The sequence below is a fragment of the Netta rufina genome (assembly GCF_964035555.1).
Source record: "Netta rufina genome assembly, chromosome: 4".
In the NCBI taxonomy this organism is placed as follows: Eukaryota; Metazoa; Chordata; class Aves; order Anseriformes; family Anatidae; genus Netta; species Netta rufina.
In genome coordinates, this window is record NC_140127.1 from 36,425,784 (window position 1) to 36,453,002 (window position 27,219).

At 37.5% G+C, this 27,219-nt stretch overlaps 1 protein-coding gene across 4 annotated transcripts in view; it reads left to right on the forward strand.

Annotated features, from left to right (window-relative positions):
- The window catches only part of INPP4B (inositol polyphosphate-4-phosphatase type II B), a 296,612-nt gene extending 269,828 nt beyond the window's left edge, over window positions 1–26,784 (forward strand). For 3 of the 4 annotated variants that reach the window (XM_084285787.1, XM_084285788.1, XM_084285789.1), the window contains one exon: window positions 21,532–26,784. In XM_084285787.1, coding sequence (XP_084141913.1) covers window positions 21,532–21,664 — 133 coding nt within the window. In that variant the 3' untranslated portion in view covers window positions 21,665–26,784. The remainder of the gene's footprint in view (window positions 1–21,531) is intronic. The other variant, XM_084285790.1, reaches the window with a different exon arrangement.
- Window positions 26,785–27,219: the final 435 nt, after the last annotated feature.

Consider the following 27,219-nt stretch of genomic DNA (forward strand, 5'->3'; position numbering starts at 1 on the left):
TATTAAAGACATGTGAGTTGAGAAGGAGAGACAGCTGTAACAGCTTCCATGTGATCTGGGTGAAAGCCATAGGTCCAAGTAGAGAGACCTTTACCATGCAAGGGCGTATGCCAAACAGCATTGTGACTCCTATGGTCTAGGAAGCAGGAGCAAAGTGACAGGATGAGAGGCTGGGATCCGTGTGCAGACCTTCCTTGACCTTTCTCCAAGCCTTCCCCCTGTCCCTGTGAGCTTGTAGCAGTAGATGCAGTGGTTATGCAGAAGAAGCACGTGTTCTCCTCTAACCTTTTCAGTCCGTAGCCCATCAGACCTTCTCCAACATTTTTTTCTGAGAATCTTGGCTTAGTATAAACAAAACTTTTAAGGGAGAACCTAACTTCCAACATATATTTTTTCCATCAGTCTGCAGTTCTTGAGAAATGTAACATGTTTATTTAGAGGTACAAACTTCAGATGGAAAGATGTACATTACCTAAGGTATTGAAAAGGGCCTGGCATTAATTAACAAGAAGGTCCAATTTTGATGCATTGAATCAACCATCAAATTTTTTTCGAAAACCAAATTACTATTTGTTTTCCATAGCAAGAGTGTGCATTGCATCTGACAGGAAAGAAAATAAAATGGATAGAAGTAGGCAACAAGATGTAAAAAAGAATCAATGCAATTCGCACCTTCTTGTACTCCTCTAGAATGGAGGTCGAGTTCTGAGCACCTTGCTGGAAAGAGAGTTACAGACAACCATTGCAGAGTGTCAAGCAATAGCTTGAGCAGGCCTTATTAATTTTAAAGCTTTATAACGCATGTACTTAATTTTGGAACTTTAATCATTATGATGTTTAAAAATATATATATACTTTTTTTAAGACTTGAGAGGGAAAATAGCAAGAAAAAAAAGGAAATGCAAACACTACAAAAGGCTCATGAAAGTTATCAGTGAGTTACGTACTTCTACATGGGAAAATTAAGCAAAATTAGAGGTTGTTTTACAATGTAGTCTTACATGTTTTGTTTATATTTCATAGATTGGGTCCAGATGGTCAAGTCCACATTTTGCAGGGCAATATTCTCTAGCTAACTACAGAAGTTTCATTTCTCCTGTACTTGATTTTTCTGGCTTCTTACAAGCACTAATTTCCGCCCCTCTGAAACCCCAGTCAGAGTCCTGAGAACCCTCTTGTGAGGCTTTTCTCACGTTCCTTCCTCATTTTTACCAGACTGTTGCTGAAGTATTTCCCCCTGGTTGCTTCTCCTTCCTCTGCATGTGTGGCTCTCCTTGTCTTTCTCGTCTTCAGAGCTCAGACACTGGCTGCAGTAACAACTACTGAGAGAGCAGCAGAGACAGTCCCCCTGCCTCATTGCCTTTGCTTCATGTTGCAGCAGTCACCGTCTGCCAGGGAGAAGAACAGCAAGGAAAAGCTTTGTCTGACCCCTTCACTTGGCAGGCATTTAGCGTAGATTGAACCCTCAAAACATGTACCTGCTGAATTTTAACAAGTCCTTGTTAGGAAGAGGTGATTTGAGATTCTTGCCGGAGCAGGCTCTTACAATAGTTAGATCTCTCATACCTTTATTACCTTGGTGCAGAATACCAAATCCAACTCCAGTAATCATAAAAAAGCTACTTTTTTTCTTCTTTACATAACATTGTAAGCTCAAATTTTCACCATTCAAAATGAACTAACAATTGGAAGTATAATATTAATGGAAAACATTGTGTAATGGGAATTACAGATGCCCTTCCCCTGGAACCTGTAATAATATTCTAATATTGAGCTAATCACAGGGGAGGGAGGGAGTGTTCAAGGGAAAACAGTAAAAACCTTTGCCACTCTTTGCAAGGAATATTTAAAGATATGACCTAGGCTACCTCACTGAAGCACTTAAATTTTAGGTAGGTAGAAGTAAATGCTTAATTTTCCTGTTAGACCATGGAGGGAAGGTAATACCAAAAGCAATGCGTATTGTCTCTAAATCTTGCCACCAGAGTCAGGTGGGTGAGCTGTTGAAATGCACCTGCTGCTCCTTCATTGCTAACATAGGGAAGGTGGGTCCTTCTGGAAGACTCAGGGACCAGAAGGTAAAACTACTGAGTAGCAAAACATGTGCATATATTAATTGCAGTGTATTACACCAAAAATATATATATATAAATAAAACAACCTCCTTTTCCATTGAAAAAGAAAATGTTTGGCTATATTTGTTTAGCTTTGTGGCAACAAGAAAGAAGGTTTGATTTTCTATGATTTTTTTTTTTTATTGAAGGGAGTTCTTGGCCTGTGGCCGAGCATGTGTATATGATGACACCTTTCTTCAAAGGAGAACCAGATTTAATGGCATTCCACTCAAAAACTACTCTGAATTGTTCTGCTCTAATTCGTACTTTTTTTCTCTCACTGAAACATTGACATAGTACTGTTCTCTTACCTAGCCCATATTAGTGTTTACCATATCTTGACCCAAATGAATGTGGGGGATTGAGCTATGCCTTCTGAGTATTTTAATTATTCAGCACAGTGTAAAAGGTGCATAATTACCAGGTACACACTATGATCACTCTTTTTTTTAACGTAATAGTCAACAAGGCCTTTTCCAATAAATCTGCTTTCTCATGTAGTACTGTACTTGAGTACTTCTGCTGTTCCTTATTCAGAACTTCAGTGAAGGACTCCCTTACCTGAAATCAGAAAGCAGATGCATTTTACTCACCAGAGTGAGTAATACTTTTTTTTCTCCTATTATATTTCATTTCTGTTAACATTTTCTGAGGGATTGTGTAGGAGAAGTCCTGCATGCATATTTATTGCCTGTTAAATCTCCATGAGCCACAGCTGAATTACCCTGGCTTTGACCATGCACAGCTAAAGCTCTGAGGAAAAACAGCACTGCAAAACCTAAAATTCAGATAAGAAAGGAGCAGGAAATGAGGAGAATAAGTGGGTAGTAATAGTATACAATAGCTAGTTAAAATTATCATGGATTCAATCTCTTCAAGAATTTATCTGTCTCTGAAACTATATTATTGTCAGAATAATATATTGGCAGGCAGAGCTGGTATCCTTCCTGCAGTCCCAGACAGTACAGGCTGTAGAGAAGTTGGAGAGGATGCAGAAAAGAGCAGCGACTAGCTGCTGTTCTGGAAAGGGTGTTTTGTAAAAGAAGACTGCATTTCTTCAGGGCAAAGATGATGCAGTGTCAGGCTACAGCTCTAGTTGTCTTACGCGGGGTGCAGGTACCAGGTCTATTTTTACTCTTGTTTTAGGCTCCTTAATCCCATCATCCAACTTAGTTTCTTCTATAGGAATACTCCCCACTCAAACAATCATCTTACTCTTCTCATCTAGCGTTTTCCAGTTTTCTTCCATGCCTTTTTTTTTTTCCTTTGGTCTGCTGCACTGCCAGATCACTCAGCAGCTGACTCCTTATAACAGTGGTTTCTGCAGTCCTGGGACTTTGCAATCCTGTAGAAGTGTTGTGACTCTAAACATACCTGATGCCAAGATCACTGGTATGGCTGTGCTCCCAGCACCCTGGGAAGGTGCCAGAGCAGAGTTTCCACCCATGCAAGGCCCTGGGATCCCGGGCCAAGGTTAGCTGAGGGTAAAGTCCCATTGACTGGGAAGGTCAGAGGGCAGGAAGGAAATCGCTTTTCCCTGCAACAGGGATGAAATATTTAGGGTGTAGGACCCAGCATGCTAATTAGATCACTGTTAGTGAAGGGAAGGAGGGAGATCCCACCCATCTGTGGTACTCCAGAGCTTCACCTATCCTATCAGAAAGATTCCATAGTATTGTGATACGCGTGGTGTCGCAGTTCTTTTATGAGTCGGTTGTGGTCTGTCTCTCTTTTTTTTTTTTTTTTTTTTAATAAAGAAAATAGCACATCCGGGAGTAGTTTGAGAATGTTTGAATTATTGCATCTGTAATTTTAATGTAAATACTGTTATCAACAGGGCTGAGTCAAGCATACTGCACTGATATGGTTAGCTCTGTGAAGGAGAAGGAGGTCAGATTTGGATCTCTTGTTGGGGGGGGGGAGGAGGGTAGTTTTCTGTATTCTTCATGGTCTGTAGGCTTCTTTTATGAAACAAGTGTTCAAGGCCCAACTGAAGCTTTTTCACAGTCAGGCCTTTGTAAAGAATCTTTTCTTTCTGCTCCTCTCATTAATCACATGGGTTTTCAGATTTATAAGCAGCTTCAAACTCATGCTACAGACTCACTGCATGACAGTGTCTCTGTATCTTGGCCGTGTATTTCCTAACACTAGTGAGTGAGAATGTCATTTTTGAGGTTTCTTGTCCCTCATCTGACTTCTGCTGACCTCAGTCAACGTGCTTAAAGGCTGCTGGGATCCTTCCCGTCACACCAGCCACCAGCATGTGACCTTTGCTGCTGTAGCAAGAGAGGCTAAAAAGGCAGCAGCTAATTAGCAGCAACAGAGCAGTGACTTTGCACTTGGTTTTAAAAATAAAAAAAAAATCTCATCAGTCACAAGCCCTCTCCACACAACAGTCAGTACTGTCAGATATGAAGAACGTGTTTAGATTCTTCAAAAAATGGGTTGAGGAGCAATCTGGTCACGTATTTTATATGAAAGATCCTGGCTTAGGATCATCTGATTGTCAGTTTGTGTTTTTGAGTAAACTGGCAGGTCCAATGGAAATGTATCATTCTTGTCAAAATGATGTTTTGTTTCATACACATTTTGCAAAAATCACTGCTCCAAAGTTGTCAATTTTTATTTAAATCAGTTTATAACTCATAACTAATTGTTGATGGTAGAGCATCTACAGAATATAATCCAGCAATGGAAAGGTTTGCTGAACAACCTCCGATAAAATGCCTTGTCGTCTTGTGATAAGCAGAAGATAGGAATGTCCACGAGAAGTGTTTGAGCAAATTTTTTCATAAGGCATTTCAGCCAGGAAATAAAAAATCAATGTTTTTAGCCTGGTGGAGGTGGTGGTTATTGTTGCTGTTTGCTTAGTTTAACCAAGACTGGCACGATCTGTTTTCTAAGTTTATTTTATGTAATAAAATGGCAGTTGCATTGAACGCCTAAGGAAAGCTAATAAAAATGGCTAAGCTGGCACTCTGTCAGAAGCATTATTGGCTCGTTTCAAAATGACCAAAGTAGTGTTTAAAAGATGAACATTTACAATAGTAATTCAACAATCCATGGATTGACTCTGGAATTCTCTGTTTCGATAACACTGACTAGAACAGTTCTGAATACTTATTCATGAGGTCTTTTTAAATCTTTGACGTGTTCAGTGTTTGCTGTTTCATCTTATCTTGTCATCAGTGTGCACTTAAGAATATGCTCTTTCCTACTTTCACGTTGCTACTTCTTTGTATTGCTAGATATTTCAAAGAGCTCATCTCTCTCATTTAAGAGCTTATAACCAGAAAGATGTGAGTTTGTTTCCCGAAGGAAGAGAGACGATTTCTACTACTTTATCCTTATCAGTTTCTATTGTATTCTCAATTTTCCCACCAATGTAGCAACTACTAACGTGGCAAATTTCATACATACTAACTGCCTTTCATTTAATAAACACCGGTTAAATGTAACAGGAATAGGCAAAGAGCTTAGATGTGAGCAAATGTTTAGACACTTCTATCTATGAAACATTTTTGATTTGAAAAGTTTCTAATTGACCAGCAAAAGGTGACATAAAGAAATGCACTGCTATCTTTTTTGCATTTCAGTGGGAAAATGATGGAGTAGAGATGTCTAATTATCTACTCATGACCATATAGCCCTTTCCTTTGTTGGACGTTGAATTTGGATCTACTTTTTATTAAACAGAGGCTCTTCTCATTGTCTCCCTTATTTAAAACAGAAGTTGTGTCCCTGCCCCTGAATGTGCAGTAGCAATGCTTATAAGGTTCATTGCCTTACTGATATCCACTGCTATGCACATTAATAACGTTTTGCATTCTCTTCTGTTTTTTTTTTGCGTTGACGTGGCAGTCCTGCATGCAGTGGTGCCGGCACTGCCAAACCGTGGTATGTACTGCCCAAGTGTTGGCGCTGGTCCTTCCTCAGCACCGCACTGAAGAACGTCCTGTCTCTGTCTTACTCTGCTGCTGCTGCCTAGGGGGGAAACTTGCTCCCTGTCCTCTTTCTTTGTAAGCGTTTGCTGCTACAGAGGCGTTATCAGCAAATTTATAGACAATTGCTTTAAATACAGTTTGACATTTCTGTTACACAGACTAATATAGCTTGCCATGTAAAGATGCTACTTGAATTCATTCCTGAAGTGAACTTGCACATCTAAGACTTCTGCTATTCTTTTTCCTCTCGTGCACTGGAAGTAGCCAAGAGGTGCTGCCTAGTTAGATGGGTATTCATTTTTATTCCTGTAGGGTTGTTTTCCTGGTTAACCTGCCATGCTGTACTCTGTAAGGTACTGTCTTGCATTTTCATTGCAAGTTGCTGTTTCTTGAAGGAAAAACTGTTATTTCATGAAGCCTCCAGGGTGGATATGGCTTTGTGCTTCATGCTTTCTTTGCTTTATAGATACACTAGAGTATCTCTGTAACAAAAGCCATTAATTGTCAGGCTGGGCATAATGTGTAATCTGGTAGATTGAAGACCTGTGAGATTTTTCTGCTTGAAGAGGACTGAAATCACTTTTTCCTGGTGCTTAACAGGGTAACATTGCATACAGCAGAGATTTGTCCTAAGTACAGTGGTCTGTATGGTATAACACATGCAGACATAAATACTCCAAGAAAATGTAGGAAGCGGTGCATTTTGTCACGTATTGCTGCTTTCTTAGGTGACTTAATGAATTTTCAAATATGGCTTACAAACTTTTAAAATATTAGTACAAGACAAGAAATGGTTTTTAGAGATTTTTTTTTTCCTGTGTCACTGTTTCCTGATTGTTTTGTGTGCTTTGACCAGCCATTAGAAGTTAGATAAAAGACTTCAGACATTCAACTTCTATGTTGCCTCACAGCTTTACTGTCCTGAGATATAGATGCTTGTTTGTGGATGAAGATTTTGCTGACATAGAATTACTGGGAAAATTCAGCCACTTGTTGCTATAATGTGATACAAGTGTTGTTCTCGGTGTTTCAGGAAGGATAACGAAACCTCAGTGCACGAGCACTTTTCAAATCAGACAGTTTTTCCTCACTTTCAGACAACAGCTATTCACTGGCAAGAGGGTGCTGAGCAAACACATAGCACAGCAGTCCATAAAAGTGTCTGTAGTATAAGCTGATTTTTTTGAATTTATTTTGCACAGTGGTATCTGAATTCTGTTTTCAGTCCTGAAGGCAATCATTCTCCCTGCTGTCAGAAAGAATCATCCTCTGTGCAGCACAATAGGGATAACAAAACTTATTTCGGTCTCAATTTAAGTTTAATTCTAAGGTAAAACTTGTAATGAGGTGGTAATGAACTTGAACTCACAGTTTTGATTCTCTCCTTCATGCTTATAATAGTGCTCAGACACAGTACAGGTATCTCCAAGACCTGGGCCTATTCTGAGACTGCCTCTTAAGCAGATGAAAAATTGTCATTTTCTTTTTTGCCTGTTGTTGCAGTTAATATAGTAAAAACATTTTTAATTTGGTTGTGTATCTTAGGATCGAATCAAACCAAACCAAATATGTACCCAGATGAAGAAAAGCATTGCGACTAACGTGATGTGATAATTATAGGAAATAACGAGTTAGTACGACAGAGACTGATTATCTGAAGCAGAGAATGATCAAACCAATTAAAAGGATTTGCAAAACAAAACTCACAAAAGTGTTTCACAAGTGCAGCTGTGCAGCCCGGTGGGTGCTGTGGTGATAACTGCTACCATCTCTTTCAAATTCAAAGAATTTGGGCATGTGTCTTTTCTGAAATACCACCTTGTGCCACGCACATCTCATACTTTCTGACACACGTCTTTCCCCTGAAATAAAAGTGGGGTGGCTCTAGCAGAGTCAACACCAACAAATATTGTCTAGGGCCATGAGGGTGAGGTTTCTGTTGCGCCCATCCTGTCCCCCCTCTCCAAGTGGCCATATCAGCAGCACGTAAGAGAGTGCAGGTTTGTGATGCTGTGCTCGGTTTGCTTGGGCCAATCTGTTCTCCACAAACAATCTCTGCAATTAGTTAAATTCATAAGCATCCTCTCCTGACGAATTTGGCTTTTCTAGGCACAGATACAGTAACAACCCTTCCCAAACATGGCTATTTGTTGTGTGGACTTCACTGCATGACAAGACACAGCCAGATGGAGTAACGACATGCTGGCTCAGCACAAGTCAGAAGACCTTTTCCCAGATAGGATCAAAACCCGGTATTACAGTGGGCTGCTTTATGCAAGTGCTACCACTTTGTTACTATTGCATTGCAAAATGTATTAAGCATCCAATTTCCTTTGTAAATGAAGCAGTGCATTACCTCAATAGCCATTTTTGAAACAATCTGCAACTTAAAACACAGATGTTAAAACTAATGGAACTAAATGAACCCCCTCTGAGTTGTAATCCTTGAATAGAGCAGTATTTTAGTAGTTTTTATTTTAAAGTTTATTAAATGAAATATGTGTTGCAATGGAGAGAAAAAGTCAAATGATCTTTTATGGCAAAAATAAAAACTTTAAACTTGCTATCCACACTCCATTGGCTATGGAATGCTAAAACAGAAATAAAAAGATATTTAGTCTTGTTGCAGAACTTAATGTTCTGTACCGCATTGTAACATAGCCCAAAACAGATAATTGCTTTGTCATAAATCTTTTTTTTCCCTTTATTCACATTACAGAAAAAATCAAGACTGTCCTTTAAAAATAGTCTGTAGTCAAGTGAGCTTGAAAGCTTATGCTTTTAGGCATCATGTTTGACAGTGTTTATGGAGTGGAAAAGGAATCTGAGGTTTGTGTGGTTCATTTTGTAAACAATGTAGTGGTAGCCCCATGTATGAGCTGCAGATTTTAAAGCTTTGTAAAGGTGGGGAATGGCTAAGTGGGCAATTAGCTGTTGGAGAAGCCTTTTACAAAGCTTTTTGAACTCCCTGTAAACACTCATAATCAAGCAGTTTTTATCATGAAACTACAGGTGTCTTTCATCTGAATATCTGGATTAAGAAATTGTGTTCCCAGTACAGACCTTGGAGGATGGGTAACTACCTAATTTAGGGGTTCTGAATCATCCTGGGGATGTTCTTTATACCTACGGGAAGCCTGGGCTGTGAAGTTTGACACCTGGATGCTTGACACTGCAGGTCAGGGAGTATATGGTACGTTGCCTTTTAAAGGATTCAGCTCGGTGCATGTTGCTTTACCTCCAAAGCAACTGAAAGTAAAATAAAATGAGGAGGGCAAAACTTTGCACAGGGGAGATTTTTCTGGCTTCAGCACACTACCCAATGTGGTTTAAATATGCATTTAGCACTAGACATCAATGCATTTATTATAGGCTCAGTGAACACAAGAAAGCTATTTAAAAAAAAAAAAAAAAAGTGAAAAGTGCACCACTAAATAAGTGATTAACCTGCACCCACTGCTATATTCAGGCTGCTTCCTTTATTTTCTACTTGTTTCCTGTGATAAAATACCGACTGCGTGCTTTGCTATTTTGGAGGTAAAAGTCCCTTTTTGTTGGTTTCCTTGTTTATATAGATAGCAGTAGCGATTAAGCAATGAACTTAAAATGCTGTTCTCCTGAACTGCCATGTATATATGTTGGTGGCTAACTTAAATTTGACGCCTGTTTCAGACACAAAGTTACTAGAGCTTAAATAATTTTTGGAACACTGAATTCTGCAAATACTTAAATTGGGTTTTTTATTTGTTTGTTTGTTTTCCTATAGATACATGTATAGAATTAAAAAACAAAAAAAAAGATTCAGTGTTTTAGTGAATGATGTTCTAATCCTTCTACTATGATCTGACATGTTTACTTTTAAAAATATGTATTATTTATAGCTAGTATTCCTTAGTACAAATATGCAGCTAATCATTTGAATTAAAGGGGAAGAGAGGAAACTTTGTGAATAAAATAACTCCTCTTTAGGAAAACAAATGTTTGGCAGATAACTCTTTCCTTGCCCTTGAGTTGTCTGTTACTTCTTTAATTGTTAACTCTCCTGAACATGAGAGAACATTATTGGACCAATGTAAAACTGACATTTTTTCCAGTTTAATTCCATTAGTTGTGACTAATTTTATCTTACCATGGGTTATCACATTTTAATTTTTTACAGTATTCTGCAGATGTTTCATTGCTGTTTTCCATACCTGAGAAAATGTCATTTATTATTTCATGCAGCAAAATATTCTGTCTGCATTGATACAAATACTTGTCTGACAAGTGCAGTTGCTGGCCTGCACTCACATGCCTTTAGCTTTGTTTGAATCTCCTATCTGCTGTCCTGAAATATTCATGCAAGGAGCAAAAATGAACCATAATAGTTTAAAGCAGTTTTGCTAATTGTTTGCTTTAGCCATGCTGTAAGAGTAGGAAGGATATCATTAATCTAGTAGTACACAAACAGTGCAGAAGCCAACTCTGCCCCCTGTGTATATTAATGAGATAACAAGTGAAGCCTGTAGCTAGGCAGCGATAATTTCTAAAAATTACTTTTGTTGTTTAATTGCGGCTTTTGTGTTTTATTGATTGTATTTAAGCTGTTAGTAGCAGCACATTAATAGCACATTACAGAATTTATTTTTAACTAACACAGGATGAAATACTAATAAAATGAGACAAGCGTGATTCCAGCACCCTTTCCATGTGTTGGCTGCACTCTGGTGATGATATGAAGCTGATTTAGCTTTTTGTAAAGGTTAATTGGGAGTAAAACTGGGAATAGTGGAGATCTCTCAACTCTTGCATACTTATCCATATATATTTGTGGTTGTGGCAGGAGATAATTTCAGCAGTTTAAAATTCTTGGTCTCTGCTGTTTTCTTACCAGTGCAGCGGATGCATGCTCTAAAGGCAGATTTGTTTCGTTACTAGAAGCCTGTAAGTGCTGTGCAACAGCCACAGATAGGCAGCAGTAACCAAAAGTTGAGGAGAGCAGCAACCTGCTCAGACTGGATGGAGTAGGGGCCATGTTTTTTCCTGGCTCAGTGACCACTGGCAGACACCAGAGAGGGCTGTGAATGCTGGCGTAGCTCACAGGGCCAGTCAGGGCAGTGTCATTTGCAGAAAGGTTCTTGTGGGATATGTTACAAGATGCTTGAAGAGCATTAGCATTTATTAGATATTAGAAGGGAAGCAGAATTCCTTAAGACCTGCCATTTTAATGGGCATTTGGGGGAACAAAGGGTTTCTAATTAATGACCTGTGTGCCTGGCAGCACTGTAGATTTTTGTTTGACCATGTTGCCTTCGGCTCACAGTTATTTAAATACTTAGAGTATGTGAGTGAGTGTTACTGGTTTTTTTAGAGTGATTAAAGAAAAGCATAGCCGGAAACATAAGTTATACCTGGATTAATATCTCTCAGACTTGACTAGGTTGGGAGCTGCATTCCTGTAAAAAAGAGTATAAAATAGGAAATGTTGGAATTGCCTCCAGCACAATCTCATGCAGTGCTGGATTTCAGGGACATTCAAGATATTTCTAAAGAAGGGCTTTATCTGGAAAATTGGCGCAGTGTTTATCTAAAGTAGGAGCACCATGAGATGATGTCTCACTGAAACGTTTCTTAAACTGTTCCTTCCAGCATACAAAATAACCAGCTTCCACAACAGTAGAAAAAGCCTCTGCAGACAGAGATAACTATCCGCTATCTCAGTGAGGGAAGATTTATACCTTCCTGCTGCTTTACATGTTTCTTCCTGGGGAAGGAAGGAAGGAAATACTCAAACACTGCTTCTGGCGTACTGCTTCTTCGGAAGAAAATAGATTATAGATGAATAAGTTTTGTACAAAATCTTGGAAGGTTCCAGTTTTACGTTATATGCTTTAGAATTTTATTAGTAAAACCCCTCTTTTCTCCAAGTATAAGTATTTATTAAATAGTATATATTCCTCTTATTTGTCAGTAATGACAATTATCAAAATTAGTGGGAATATCTTGCTAAAGTACTGCTTTGCACATTTCCACATGCAGCTGGCTTCAGATGTGCCAGGGACATTCTTTGTTTGCATGTCTCTACACCAGAGATACAAGTGTGAGTAGTGTCAACAGAGAAAAGACTTATAAAATATATGAGTACATTGTTTAGAGTATTTCAACTTCAGTCCTTCTCCCTGCTATTTAGGAAAGAAAACAACTTTCTTCGGAAAATAGGCTCCAAAAAACTTTCTGCAGCCTTCTAAGTAGGCACCAAAACAAAAAGTCACATTAACTTTCATAATTTCCCATAGAAAAGGTTTGTTAAACTCTTTTTATACGTTGTCTATTACCAGAAAGGACAAGAAACATTTTCAAAACTACACGAGAATTTCAGCCCACCCTTACCATTTGTTCTGAAGGATGTAGGTGGAAAAAGTAGTGCATTTGAGGTCCAGTTAGGGCATTACTTACAATTTATAAAACTCAGCAGGTTGGTTTTAGTCATTACCGAAGAGAAGGTGGTTTATTCGATGGGATGGTTGGGATGTCGTCTCCAGTGTACTAGTCTGCATCCTGATCTGTGCATTTCTAGGGTGGTGGTTTCAGTTATAGAGTAAGTACAGGAGCTTTCTTTGCTGCATTTAGTGCTGCTGGTACCAGCACTTGTGCACTGGCTGAAATCATGGTTCAGGTGCATTTTGCATGATTGACAAATCTACATGTGCACTAACCCCCCTGCGTAAGTACACCCATATACCAAATGGGGTACTAGCACTCAGAAAAAGGCTGGGCACAGAACAGATCAGCTATCAAACCATTAATATGTGTTTCAGAAAAGACCCATTTCAGTATGTTGGTAGAAAACAACTGGTATTATTTACTTGAGATGGAAGAGCAGTTCACAGGTCTTTCCTATGATTTATCGTATGACTTGCACTTTGGTTAATCCCATGAAGAGATTATATGACTTGGTGTTACTAATCAGAATCAGTGACGTTCCTCTTCATATCTCCATTTGAAATTACAGGTAGAAAACAGTCTGTACGACTGTAAGAACAGTCAAATTTATACCTATTGCTGTTCAACACTTTCCTCACTTAAAATGACCTGAATTACAACTGCAACACAGAATAATTGATCCTCATTTTACACCAACAGTTCCCTCTGACCTTAATTTTGTCATCCTACACGCAGACGTGAACGTCTAGAAATTAATGTCAGATTTTAAGCACCATTCTTCATGCGTGGCTGTGCAACAAGCCTCTTCTGCCTTTTAAATCAGTTTTGCAGCTGTTCTTCACCATGTGGGGAAAAAGGCTTTAAAAAAAAATCTTTGAAAGATAAGGAATGATTCATGAAGTTTCTTCATGGTCAAAAGGAAGTATTTAAGACATGATTAGATATACAAGAGAGAATTTATCATGGTTTTATGTTTTGCTGTGCTCTGTGAGCTAAACGTATCATCACATCCCTGGTAAAACTCCCCTTTTTATGACAGAAACATACTGGAAATAAGTGTGACTCACTAGCCTGTAATACTGGTGCCATAACCTTATGGAAGGAAAACATTTTATATGTTCAGAACTTACTCAAAGGATGTCTTTGTCATCACTTCCCACACTCAGGTCGCTGTGATACCAGAGCTTTGGTCTGGGTGGGTTGGTTGTGCCTGGTTTATTTATTTATTTATTTATTTATTTTTCTGCACAAGGCCGTATATCACATTTGCTTTAATTTTGGTTGCACGTGGGATTGAATTTGAACTTTGCAGGAGAAGTTTCTCAGGAAAGGTTTTGCAGTTTTGTCCTGAAAATTTTGCTTATATGCGATCCTAATACTATATGGGAGAATGTCTGGGAAGATTATTAGAATCATATTTTTTTGGATACGAAGAGAAGCCTTTGTAGAATTGACGTGTAATGCTGCACAATGGTATTAGTAAATAGTAGGATCAAACAGCAAATCCTTTACTTGAAGTATAATGAGAGGTGAAAATCATGTTTCAAAAACCACTCAGCTGTTCTGACAGGTAAAGCAGCAGTTCTCCTGCAAACCCCTCACCTTTCAGTTCTGAAGCTAATCCCTCACACACTACCGGAACAGCTTTGCAGGACTTAAAGCCTCTGTCCATACTTATAAGTTACTGGGAAATGTTTCTAGGACGTGATCTCAGGGATTTTATCCAGTGAAATTATTAAGTGTCTCTTGGCACAGTGTTGGCCAACAGAGACCAGCGCTCTCCTAGGTTTGGCGGTTGGCACAACCAAGGGACTGTTCCCATGTGGCGGCCAGTGCTCGGCAGTCTCTTTTGGCAGAGAAAGGGGGATGCAGGGAGTGTCAAGTGAACTTGGTTTTGCTATTTTGCTTCAGTGGCAGGGAACTGCTGAGAGAGGGTTTACGCTGCTATACTATTTAATTTTGGTAAATGACAAAACACCTAACTCATGAACTGTCTTCAGTGTTATTAAACTGGAATCATGTGAACCAACAAACAATTCTTTCTTTGATGCACATTTGTAAAGAATAGATGAACACTTGTGGTTTTTTAGTACATGGTTATTTTCCTGAGTTTTTTTATCAGAATTGAGATAATGTCTCTTAGTTTAGAGAAGACATATGATCAGATAATAAGTCATGACTATCTGCTTCAATTTGCAAGACTCCACACCGTTAATTTGGGAAGGATGTTGCACAGCAGGATGGCAGGAGAATGTTTCCATACTCCAAAATGGGATTGAGTTGTGCTGTTTTACTGGTTACAAGTGTGGGATGTGCCTCCCATGCACTTGCCCTGGGAAATTTAAAAACATCTGTTGATGAAACCTGGTGGGAAATTTGGACATCTGTAGTTAGTTGGGCTTGAATGAGAAAACGTAGACAGCAGAGGGAGGAGAGCAATCGAATAAATTGAATTTTGACTCCACCATTCCTTCCAAAGACTCCAAAGTGCTTTTCAGTGTGATCACATACAACAACAGGGTTTTTCAGGATGTGGTTGTGTGCACAGAAACCAGGTGTCTCCTGGCCTCTAAAGTACTGCTGCAAGAGACTGTGCTAATTAATTTGTTGCTTTACTGATCCGTCATGACCTGTCCATAACGGTGTTTAAAATCTGTGCTGTGACCATAGCTGAGCTTCCAGTGCTCTGCTGTTTCTAACCAGCACCTCAGATTGAATCTTTTTCTTTGGACAGATTGAGAAACAATAGCTCTAGAGGTCTTGAGTGCAAAACAAATTCCTATGCATTCATTATATTTTTGAAGATCTAGGTGTCACGTTGTTATGACTCTATTGTGAATCTGCTGCCTGGACAAACACAGTGGACAAGCCTCTGGTTATTTAGGAAATAGAAAGGGTAAGGAGAGCACGTCAAATGATGAAATTGTAAAATATATATGTTAAATATTTAAAATACACAATTATTACAATGTAACTAAATATTTTAAATGGGGGAGAAGAAAGGATTAAAGGAATAGAGGATATTGGCAAAAGAGAAAAGAATAGGCAAAGAAGTTACAGTACAGGACAGCACAAAGCTCCCCCAGCAGAGGTTCGAACTGGCCATTAGGAAAAAGATTATTGCTGCGTGGGTGGTCAAACACTGGAGCAGGCTTCCTGGTGGCATGGTTGATGCCCCAGGCCTGTCAGAGTTCAAGAGGCATTTGGACAATGCCCTCAACAACTTGAACTTTTGGCTAACCCTCAAGTGGCCAGGCAGTTGAACTAAATGAACTCTGAAGGTCTCTTCCAACTGAACTTTCGATTTTGTTTTGTTCTTTTATAGAAGATAAAACAAGAGTGGTTTTAGTGTGGCAATTTGATGCACACTTTATATATGTTATATTGCTGATGTATGTTTAGTACCAGCTGTCTTCAAGTTGCTGACTGAATTCATCAGTATTCTTAGATATGACTGCTATTCAGTTTCAGTAATGTCAGTTTCGAACCTGAGTGGAGATTATAGGATCACATAAGCAGCAAAAATTGATTTATAGCATTTTTTACTTTATTTAATAGTGTCTAGATCTGAGAAATTTTTTAAAGTTATTGACAGCAGTACACAGCAGAAAACTATTGAAAACATTGTTGATACAGAAAATTTCTGATAGCTCCCTTCTTATGTCCTCCATTTAAGTTGATGCAGAAACATTTTTTTATTTTTATTCTTTACAGATTGTTGGAGGTTTTATTTTATCAATTTTATCTTTGAACATAAAGGGGTTTTGCCCAATGTTCCTCTATCTGTTTTATGTGAGTTCTGCTGATTCAGCAGTCCTCCAGGACTGGGCTGAGATCTATTTTCTTCTGAATCAGATTTTATTATTTCAGATGTTGTGGTACAGCATCTTGATAATGGCCAAGAGATGCTCACAAGAATCCCATCTCCCCACTTTGAAAAAGTTAAGGCTGCATTCGTACAACTGTAGTGCTGTGCATTAAAAACACCGTTTTTTTCTCTTCATACAACTGGAGCATTTTAGTGAATTGCAGGAACATGAATAATGCAGAAACTAAGTAGCTTTCACTCCAACAATCTTATTTAAAAAAAAAAAAAGAAAAAAAAAGGCAAGCAGACAGTGTTCCATTTAGAAACCTTGAGAGGGCTGCAACTCTTTGGAGAAGCTGCTTCTTTAAAAGTTCTGGATTGTGATAGTCAAATAAAAAAGAGGAGGTAAGTTAGCAAAATTGTGTAAGATTGAGAACCATTTGCAATCACTTCTATTTGAAGAAGTGTCTTTGCTGCCATTGTTGGGAGGGATTAAAGAGAAGCATCTCGCTTTTGCATTTTTCTGTGTCAGCACTGGAGTTTGACAAGAAAAACCCAGAAGGCTCAGAAACTGCTTGCTTGAGCCTATTTTCAGAAAAGGCAGATTCCCCAAAGTATCTGTGGTATATAAGACAATGAATTCAGACTGAAGTCACTGCTAGCACATGAGGGGGTCCTTGTGTTGATAGAAAGCTGCCTAACTATTCTTCCTGAAGCACTGCTTTAGGACAATTTAGCATTACCAGTATCATTAGTAGCTGGAGCTGGAAAAGTTCTACTAGGAGAAGCATGTATCCCAAGGCATAAAAATGTGTCTCTTACAAAAACACTGTGCAGGGATGGCCAAGCAGTGTGATAATGAAAAGCTGGAGTGTGCCCTGGTACTTATGCTTGACTCTATAAGGATTCTTCAGAGGCTTCTTTTTTTCCTCACAGCATTTTCATTCTCTGCTCCACTGCTTGGAGTTTCAAACAATTTGTCATTCAAGTTAAAAGACAGCAGAAAATACTTGCTGTTTTGCTCTGTCTCATTTGATAGGCATGCAACATTATCTCAATAGGAGCTTAAGATGATAAAACACCAACTGAGATACAAGGCAGATTGAAATGGTTATATCATCATTAAACTTACAGCACCCTTGGCTGTCATTTTGTTATTTGTAGTTTGCTGTAAGCCTCAGATAAACAATTTGAAAGTAAATGAATTAAATTAGTACTATAAGTTAGAGAGGTGTTCGTGACCACAGATGTTATGAATTTAGAAGTTTTTACTAGTCCTCTTAAAATGGTGTCTATGTGCAATACAAGCTTGTTTAATATTTTGGAAGCTTTCTTCCTTCCCCTTTGCTGAGACTCAAGAGCTCTTAGAATGTGGTTTGTGACAGAGAGAACATCAAAAGCTATGGCTATGCCTTCACACCATTATAGGGTCGAATACCACTCTGTTCCGATTGTACTGTGTCAGTCAGAAGCTGAATAAATCCAGCTGATGTGGCACCAACTGGATGCGTATTTTCTGATGTAGTAAAACTTCCACCAGATTTAGGTGGGCCAGGGGAAGCAGTGTTGTCACACTACAGGCAGCCAAGTGTATGTAGGTCCCCACTTCGTTTAACTTGAGCTACTTCAGTCACTATGGAGAACACTTTAAAGTTTGTTAGAAGATGTCACTGAAGTGCATTGAAAAGTATTTGCAGCGCTTAGCAAAGCACCTGTCTGTGATGAAATAGTCCTCTTAAATTAAAAGTGTGTTTAGATATTCCACTCAGTCTTGTTCTTGGGTAGCTAGTAATGGGGTTGGATCCCCTTGCTCTATTTTCAGGATGTCTTACTGAATCATGCATAGAATGATGTGACTGATTTGTGGAACAGAGGTCCCCGTGCATTAGCTGTTCACACTGGTTTTCCTGAGGGTAAGATAGAACTTACTATGTTGAAAGACACTGATCATACTTCTCAGCATATCAAAGATCAAAATGTACTGTAGGCTTTTCTAATGGGAAAAAAAAAAAAAAAAAAAAAAAAAAGAAAAAGAACAAATGGCTTTAATCTCTATTTCCATCATAATAAGTGCCTAAATCGTAGTGATGCTAATGGGAGTTGTAGAAACAGATGAAAGACAGTCATACTGTCAACGAGATACGGAGCAAAACAGAGCAGGGCACGCTACAGATGTAGGAGGGTTGCATCCCCAGAGAGGCAGTCTGAAAGCATGTAACTCACCCTGCTTAGAATAAACCATTGGCATGCAAAACTAACGCTCTTCTGAATGAAGTACCTAACCAGTGGCTAATGCAGTAGCTGTGCAAACTTGCTGAATGCTGAGCTTTGTTGCTGCCTGGATGGAGAGTTCAGTCTCTGCATCTGCTCTGCCATAAACGCACATGTGAAGTTTGTGACGTGAAAGACGTCCAGAACTGTCCAAAAGCACTGGGGTGTCAGAGAAGGAGGGGATAGATGAGACTGCTGAGCTAGAGCTGTCAATCACATGCGTAATGGGAGTAAGCTCATGCTCACCTCAAAGAGTGGAAAAGGTGGGAGGGAGAGTGGAAAAGGGTCAGAAGCCAACTTGTAGAATTGCCTTAAGATTAAGAAAGGAAAAGGAAAAATAGTAAGCAGTATGTTTTTAGAAGTACATAGAAATATAAGGTAAAGCAGAAAATTAATGATAAGAAATAAACTGAGTCCTCATAACTGATCACGAATGCATTATCATGTGAGCAGAAAAGGAAGAGCTCATTTTCTGAGCTCATTTTACATGGAGCTGTGTGATTCTACTGGCCTACTGTCTCCTTACAGTCTGCCAGTACTTTTTCTTGACAAACAGCATACCTGGGACATGTGCTTCTGAAAGAGAATTCTTGCTGTCTGATGTATTTGGATATCCTTACATCCACAAAGGAAAAAAAGAAGAGTTACCTTTTCATCACAGAATATTCAAAGTAACTAGAAAAATTTAAATTCTCATCATTCCTTAGTGCCTAAAGGAAGTTCATGAACAGGAATCCTGAGCATATGCAAATAAAGATTAGTTCAGAGGGACTGAAGAGGTACAGCTGAAGTATGTATAATTCCACTTGTATAGAAGCTATCAAGTCTACAATAGGAAAGATTGGTGCTGATTTGAAAGTACCCCTGCTGCTCTGGTAGGAAGGTGACTGCTCAACAAGAGATTCGGTACGACTTTGCTGCAAGCAGATTAGTTCTTAGCTGACTCAACTGAGCAAGGTACAAGGTAAATTTCTTATGGTAATACAGGTGTGAGCCTTTAAATAAAAATAACTGCCTTTGACTTGAAAGCTGACCCACCAGCACTGATGAATTTTTGAAGTCAATTTACTGTCATTTAAAACCATTTTAGAATAGTTGTAACTCCTTCAAAAAGAGCATGCGGCTTCTCTATTTCTCCTTATATATTTCTTAGTAGTTAGTAAAGCAGGACTGAAAAACCATGGAGACATTATTTTGTCAATGCCACGTTGTGACATATTTGTGATCTTTCTTTTCTTTGCTTCCTTAGCTTTTTTTTTTTTTTACTTCCTTATTTCATTTATGTTTGGTGTGTGTGTTCATTGTAGTGATAGGATCGTTCATCTCCTAAGTTACTTAATGTTAACTTGTGGATACTACCCTAGGGCACTTAGTAGGCTTAAAGAGATATTACCCACCTAGTCATTGTGCATCCCTTGTCAGCTATAGAACATCCTTAATATATGCAAGTACTTAGCGTAAATCTATTTCATCAGAATGGCTATGTAGTTTTGCTTTGTTGTCAAAATGCCTACATGTTGGCTTTCTTTGCTGTTTAAATGCTGTTCTATTTGTTCCTAACTTCCCCTGTTTAACAGCAGACAAACCCAGGGAGCACTGAATGAATCGGATGATCCCGAAACAGGCTGTCTAACTGATAACAAGCCAACTTCTCGACACTTCTATCCTGTCGCCTTGCTGCTTGTCAGCTCACACTTGCTGGTTGTGTGGCTTATTTTAAGTCTTGCTTTGCTATTAGCCAAATATCAATAAACTTCACTTGTGTTCCTTTCTTTTCTACAAACAGCAACAAGCTAACTTTAGAAAAAGAAATTATGCTGTAATATTTCTACAATTTCAGACCCCAAGGATTCGTCTTTAAGATACAAATGTCTGAAATGTACTGTTTTTGTTATTTTTTTCTGAACTCTGAGAAGCATACTATGCATTGAGTGAATTGATTTGCTCTTTCTGTCCATGGTAAAGCTTTCCCACTTTCCCACTTACAATGCTGTCACTGTGTATACAAGAAGATGTGGAATCCTGAATGCTTGAACCCCTCTTTCCAGAGTAACTAGTATGATAAAATTAAAAATTAAAAATGGATTTGCACAATACAGACTAACCCCCCCAGACCAATATTAGAGGGTGGTGGTTTGTAAGACTTAATTTCATTGTGTTATTTTCATTGTTATTATCAGCTGATGGGATATTTTTTGTTCAAGAAATGGTTATTTATTTGCTACAACTAACCCTTTTCTGTCAAGTAATCAACCGGAATAGAGCAAGTTCTGTTTTGTAATTAAATTAACCTGTTTGTAATTGTTGCTTTAGTTGCTTTTGCTTTCAAGACACTTTTATATTCTTTTTAACAAAGTCCTGTTTATGTCTTGATGCACCACTTTGGCACTTGTGACTTTTGTACTGTACGTGAACAAACATCCTTCCTTTATAAAGCAGAGAGTTGGATTGGGCTGTTTGAAAAGCCATTCTCTCTTTTTTTCATTGCAAAGCTGAACATAGGAGAAATGAAGCAGAGATAAAACCTTCCTTCAGAAATCTATAGGGCCAGACTTAATAAAATGCCTTATTCCTAGAATACGCATTTTTATGGCAACGTGTACTCTCACATATACAGTAAACAATTTGAAAAAAAAAAAAAAAAGTATTAGAAGGTTTAAAAGGCAAATATATTTCTGAAATTAAAATGAAATGTATCATTATTTATTTATTTTTAACTGAACCTTAAACCTCAAGGGCAAATATATTGGGGGAAAAAATCTTATCACCTATTTCTGAGGGCAATAACTGTACTGGGCCTGGCCTTAGATTTAATTTTGTAAGATGTATCATCACTTGTGGAAAACAAAAATGTAGAGTTGAATCTTTGTTATTTTTACTTCAACTGTTGCTGAAACTCTGCAATGAACAAATAAAGCTTATTTATTTATTCTGTGTTTCATGAAGTTGTACTTTTTCCCCCTTTCACTAGAGAAGGATGCCGCATAGAGAATGTACTGAAGAATGTCAAATGCAGAAAGTATGCATTCAACATGATACAGCTGATGGCTTTCCCAAAGTACTACAGACCTCCAGAAGGGACATATGGAAAAGCTGACACCTAAGTTTAACAAATATGTAATCAGGAACATACATGATGCTCATTAGTGAATATAAAAATTGCTGTTTATGATTTATTACTTGGGAATGTGTAACCAGTTGAGGTGTTATTTTTATCAGGTTTAACATTTTACATGAAAATAACTACAGTTAGTCATCAAGAAATAAAATATAAAATATTAGTGAACTGAATATTCTCAAAACCTAATATATTCAACTTTTCCTTCTGAAGTTGAAGCTTAGTATGATTCATCAACCAGCTGGAATTAGGTTGTTGGATAGTTTGACAGCAGATTGAAAAGGGAAATGCCATTTGCATTATGAACTGATGTTATCAGTCTGAAGGGTGGCATTCTGTCTCTGAACCAAAACCCGAGATTTGAGTTAAGGGGTCTCTTCCTGTCAGAAATAGTGTTTTCTGGAACCAGCGCAGCAGTGAGGTCTTGATCACAAATAATTAAATCCTTCTAGAATTGTTTATGAAAGATGCAAATATTAATACCTGGCCTAAATATAATTTTAGTCATTACATTTAGCTTCCTTACATACGCATGGTGACTTCACAATATATTTTCAGTAATTACAGCCTGTAATTTTGGTAATTCTGTTCTCGTTCCTTGCAGTTCATTTGAATGTATCATTCTCAGCTTTCTGCACCTGAGCCAAATACCACTTATTTCACTTTCTCTTGCACATAAATCATGTTGAAATCAGGGGGAATAATTCTTCATGTAAGGTGACCTGAATATGACCTATCATGTTCCTGCTTACAGTAAACTCTTAAAACTAAATTTTCTTTAGTGGTAGGTAAAATGATTTGTATATACAGGAGTTCATGTATCTTTAGGCTATAAAAAACATGCATGTTTTTATGTAGCCTGAGATAAATGTTATAATTAGAGTAACCTGCTGTATTAGGACTAGTTAGCTACCACTGATTTATATAAAATTTGTAATGCTCTGTGTAGCACTCCAGGATAAAGAACAACTATCAGCTTTAAAAAAGAATGTTAATGCTTCTGCTAGCTTGTGTTAGTTCTGAAATTTGTCTTGCAAAGAACATTTGTGTTTTCTAATTGTATCTATTTATTGCTGCCTTCTGCCCCGCAGAGAGAAATAGTTAACAAAAAAAAAAACGAGTTTTCAATGGTTACTGACCTTTATGTAATGCATTCCTTTGAGGAAAAAAAAAATCTAAAGCAGAAATATGAGAGTTTTACCCAAATGAAAACTGCATTGGGAACTTGGATAGCTGTAGGAAATTGTAGTTGCTATGGATAAAGAGGTTAATGTTTATTTGCTCCTACAGAAGACAAAGAAATCTTGAGGCACAATGAATTATAATTTGTTCTTTTTAATCTATTAACACCCATTATTGGGTATAAATCTGTAACAGTACTAGTAAAAATACTTATTTAAGCACCTGATCTTGCAAACTCTAATTGGGTGGTTACTTAGAAATGATCATGTGAATAGTATTAAACTCATCTTATGTATTTCTAAGATAAGGCTTTGGGGCATGTAGGAGAACCTCAGGAAGAGATCCTCATTTCAATAGTCATTGACTTCAGTGAAGACAGGAATTCAGCTATACCAACATATTTAACTGATTGGAACATTTTTCCAAAGTGAAGTAGGTCATTTGTGGTCACAGGTGGTTTGTTGCATTTGTTTATTCGTATTGTATGTCTCCATTTTTAAAATGTTCTATCATGATTGACTCTGTTCTTTGAGAATGTATTATTTCAGCAGTACATGTCAGAAGAGTTGGCATTGCATCATAGATATTCTCAGGCAGATGAAAATATAATGCATTGATTTTTCCTGTCATGTATCAGTAGAAGTAGTAACTGCTCAGTGGGTGGGTGGATGTGTGCATAAATTGTGTGTGTTTAAATGTTACACAGCTTATCTGTATGATATTTTATTTGCAGGTTGATGGAACATAAGTCTTCCTAGGAAAGTAATGTTCTGTTCTGTCAGTCTGATTGCTGCACTAGCCCCCACTTTCCTTTCTGCCATGTTTATTATTGTTATTAACTTAGGGAAACTTTACACGTACAGTTTAGAAATAATGGTAAATTCCTTACACACCTCCAAAATAATCGCAAATGTGTAATAGAGAATGCTGGCCTTTCTCACAGTAATTCCAAAATAATCTGTAAAGTTCTGTGTGGGAACAATATTCACTGGTCGGTTCACTATAGGTTCTTATAGTTCTTTATCTCAGCCCCATGGGCATTCTGTCAAGTTCAAAATATAAACCACGCTAGGGTTCTAAATTACCACTGTGACTCTCATGTTACCTTTATATTTAAAATGTTTTCAGGAGTAGAGCCACATGAAAAAAAAAAAAAAACACATTAGATCACTGTCCTTTTTAACAGTAACACTCAACATATTCTTGTGAAATTAAATCTGTTATTTGTTAAAGATGACTAGGAAAAAAATGAAATTAGTGTACTGCAGTAAAATTTCATTGGGCTTGGACCATTACAAAAGAGTAGGTTGGATTTTGTGTTAAATAAGACCGAACTTTTTCATGCCAGTTTTTTTCATTGGAATGTCTTTCTAAAACCTAATGCAGTTCCAAGTGTACTAGAAGAGTTTTGTTCCTTCAGTAGTGTAACAGGCTCAAATATTCCTCTGTTCTATCATTGCTTGCCATGGGCCTATATAACTTTATGCAGGCAGAGGTTTTCTCAACAAAACTGAGTTGTCAGTTAATCACAGATTCAATTTTTTTTTTTTTTCTGTTTTTCCTATTATAATGAAACAAAGATTTGTTTTTGTTTTTGCTGCGGGTTGATAGTTACTTTAATTCAAGTATAAGCACTCTGCAGAAGACACTTCAACCCCAGTCTATCATTTGAATGCCCAACAGAGGAGTTGAATCATCACCTGAGGCCTTGCGTATGTCCTTGTAGATCACTGCGAGTATCAGTGGAGTAAAATTAAGCAAATTTCTATTAGCAATATGCACCATTTGTTTGCAGAGGTTTAGGGGAAACATACCGATCTTAGCAGCATATGCATGGAAAGTGTTCCATATCAGCTCCCTTTTAAAGATTTGTAAGATCTCTTATGATGGGAGAACAATTTTCAAGGGCTAGAAGATGAACAATCAAAAATATATCTGCATCTAAAGCCAAATCTTGTCTTATTCATGGAAAATATTACTTGTAGAACTAAGGTCATCAGGAACTGTCTCAAAGAAACCCGAAATGAGAGCTACCAACTTTGAATATTTGTACAATGCATTACATATTTATTGTTTTTGTACCACAGGCTAGCATCTAAACAGAGCGCTTGTATAAAATGTCTGAAAAAAAAAAAAAAGAAATGGAAAGTTAAAGTGTTTTTTTTTTTTTTTTTTTTTTTTTTTTTCCCTCAGAGATAATTATAATACTGCTATAATTAATATGTAGCATGTACTGGCCTGACATTACTAAGCAGGCGGGTTTTTTTTCTTCCAAAGTTTTCTTTTGGGGAATTTGAAATATGTTCTTATTAATGTTTATATTTTAGCTTTTATGGAGCAATTAGGAAATAGATTTTTAATTGTTATCTGATTTTGTCTGTGTGAACTTGCATATTTTGCTGGAATGGTTGCAATATATGTGTTACAAAGAAAAAATATGAGGACAGCTGAAAGTAAATATTAACTGGAAAGGAACCTTAATGGAATCCTTTGCAATGTTAATTTTGCACTGTCCAAATTCTGGCGTTTTTGCAATTTAAATATGAAATTAACAAACACTCTGTGTCTAAAACAATCAAATTGGATGAAAATTCACCTGGTTTAAGTGGTTTAAAATGTAATGGTATTTTAAATCATATCTAAATACTTAGGTGCAAAATGGAATGTATCATTTTGAAGCCCACCGTTTAATACACCTATTATGATTTTCAGAAAATAAGCTTAATGTTATTTCTAGCTTTTACACAAGTTTCAGGAAATCTTATGGTCAGCTTATAACAAGCAGGAAGTGCACTGAACAGCAACAGGTGTGATAAATTGCATTAATGACCATGCAGCAAAATGACTTGTGTGAATTAATGTATGTAATCAGTTAATGAACTTAAACATATATTGTGTCAGTTGGCTACATTGTAAACTTGAAACCAATGATATCTCTATTTATGCTTTTTTATTGTAAAGAGGAATTGTGCTGTACAGGCAGTACCCCATCTGTGAATTTGCATCTCACTTATTTGCAGCTTAAAAGCAGATGTTTACAATCAAAGCTCTTAACATAATTTACTGTTCTTTAAAATATGAACTTACCTTGTAAATTGCATGTTAAAAAGCAAAAAATCACAGAACTGCATTAAAAAAAAAAAGCTCCTAGACTTCAGTTTCTATAACATAGTTTTTTTCCTTAGTCATGCAACACATTGTCAGTTCTGTTGCCAGAACAGTCAGCTTACACTCAGCAGCACTCAAATGTTTTTCCCACTCAGTTATCTGAATAACACAATAAATTTCATCATAATGCTCATGATCCAAAATGAAGAAAAAAAAAAAAAAAAAAGACTTAATAGTTCAGAGTAAGTCAAAAAGATAGAAGGAATTTGTGAACCAATATATCCATATGCCAAAAAGCTGAAGCATAAAGCTTGGAGTTTGTGTGCTGACAAGGAGCATGAGTTATGGTGGAAATCTGAGTGTAATGGTTGATTGCTCAGAATCTGTGGGGTTTGGAGTGGTGGGATTTGGGTGATGCTGTTGTAACTTATATCTCTAACTATTCACAGTGGTGTTGCGTACACTTTCCATCTGTCATGCAAAGTGCTTTAAAAGTTTTCAGCAATTCTCTGTCGTTTATGAAAGGTCTGACATCAAAAATTCTAAAATCCCGAGTTACTTTGGTACTTGTTTTCATTGGTGTAGCTATTCCTTGTAATGTTCCTGTCTCACTCTGGAGCACGTGGGGCTATGTATAAGTTAATTGGACTTCAGTTTATGTTCTGTGATTGTTCAGAGAAATGAAGCACAACTAAGCAATTCAACTCTTTTTATACTTCCGGATTTAGCATTTTTGTTTCATTGCTGTCTGTAAGCCATGCCCATTGTACACTATGTGTATATTTTTATTTAAATAAATGTGGTGTTTATTTTTTATGTTTCTGACTTTTTTTTTGTTATTCATTTTTCATTTTCATGATAGTGTTGTTGCCCAGAAGGCAGCTTGTGCATGATTTTGAGGGTGGATTCCCTTCTCACGTAGACAAAGCCCACAGTAAAAAGTCTGTAATGGCCATAAATTATTTGTTGCTATTATTTCTAGCCTTACTTCAACTTTCATCTCAATACCAGGTAGGTTAAAACTAAACAAAACATCCACATGCTTGCAAGGTAACCTCTTTCACATAGCTACTCATCTATTTAGAAGTATTCAGTGTAGTACAGGTGGAATCAACATCTTTCAAAATGAAGACCATTAAAAAGGTGATGTGGCAATTCCAGACCTTGGGAAAGATTGATCTGTTGATTTACATAATTTGTCTACTCCATAACAGGTAAGTTCTCCATGCCTGGCTGAAATGTAGCAGAGAG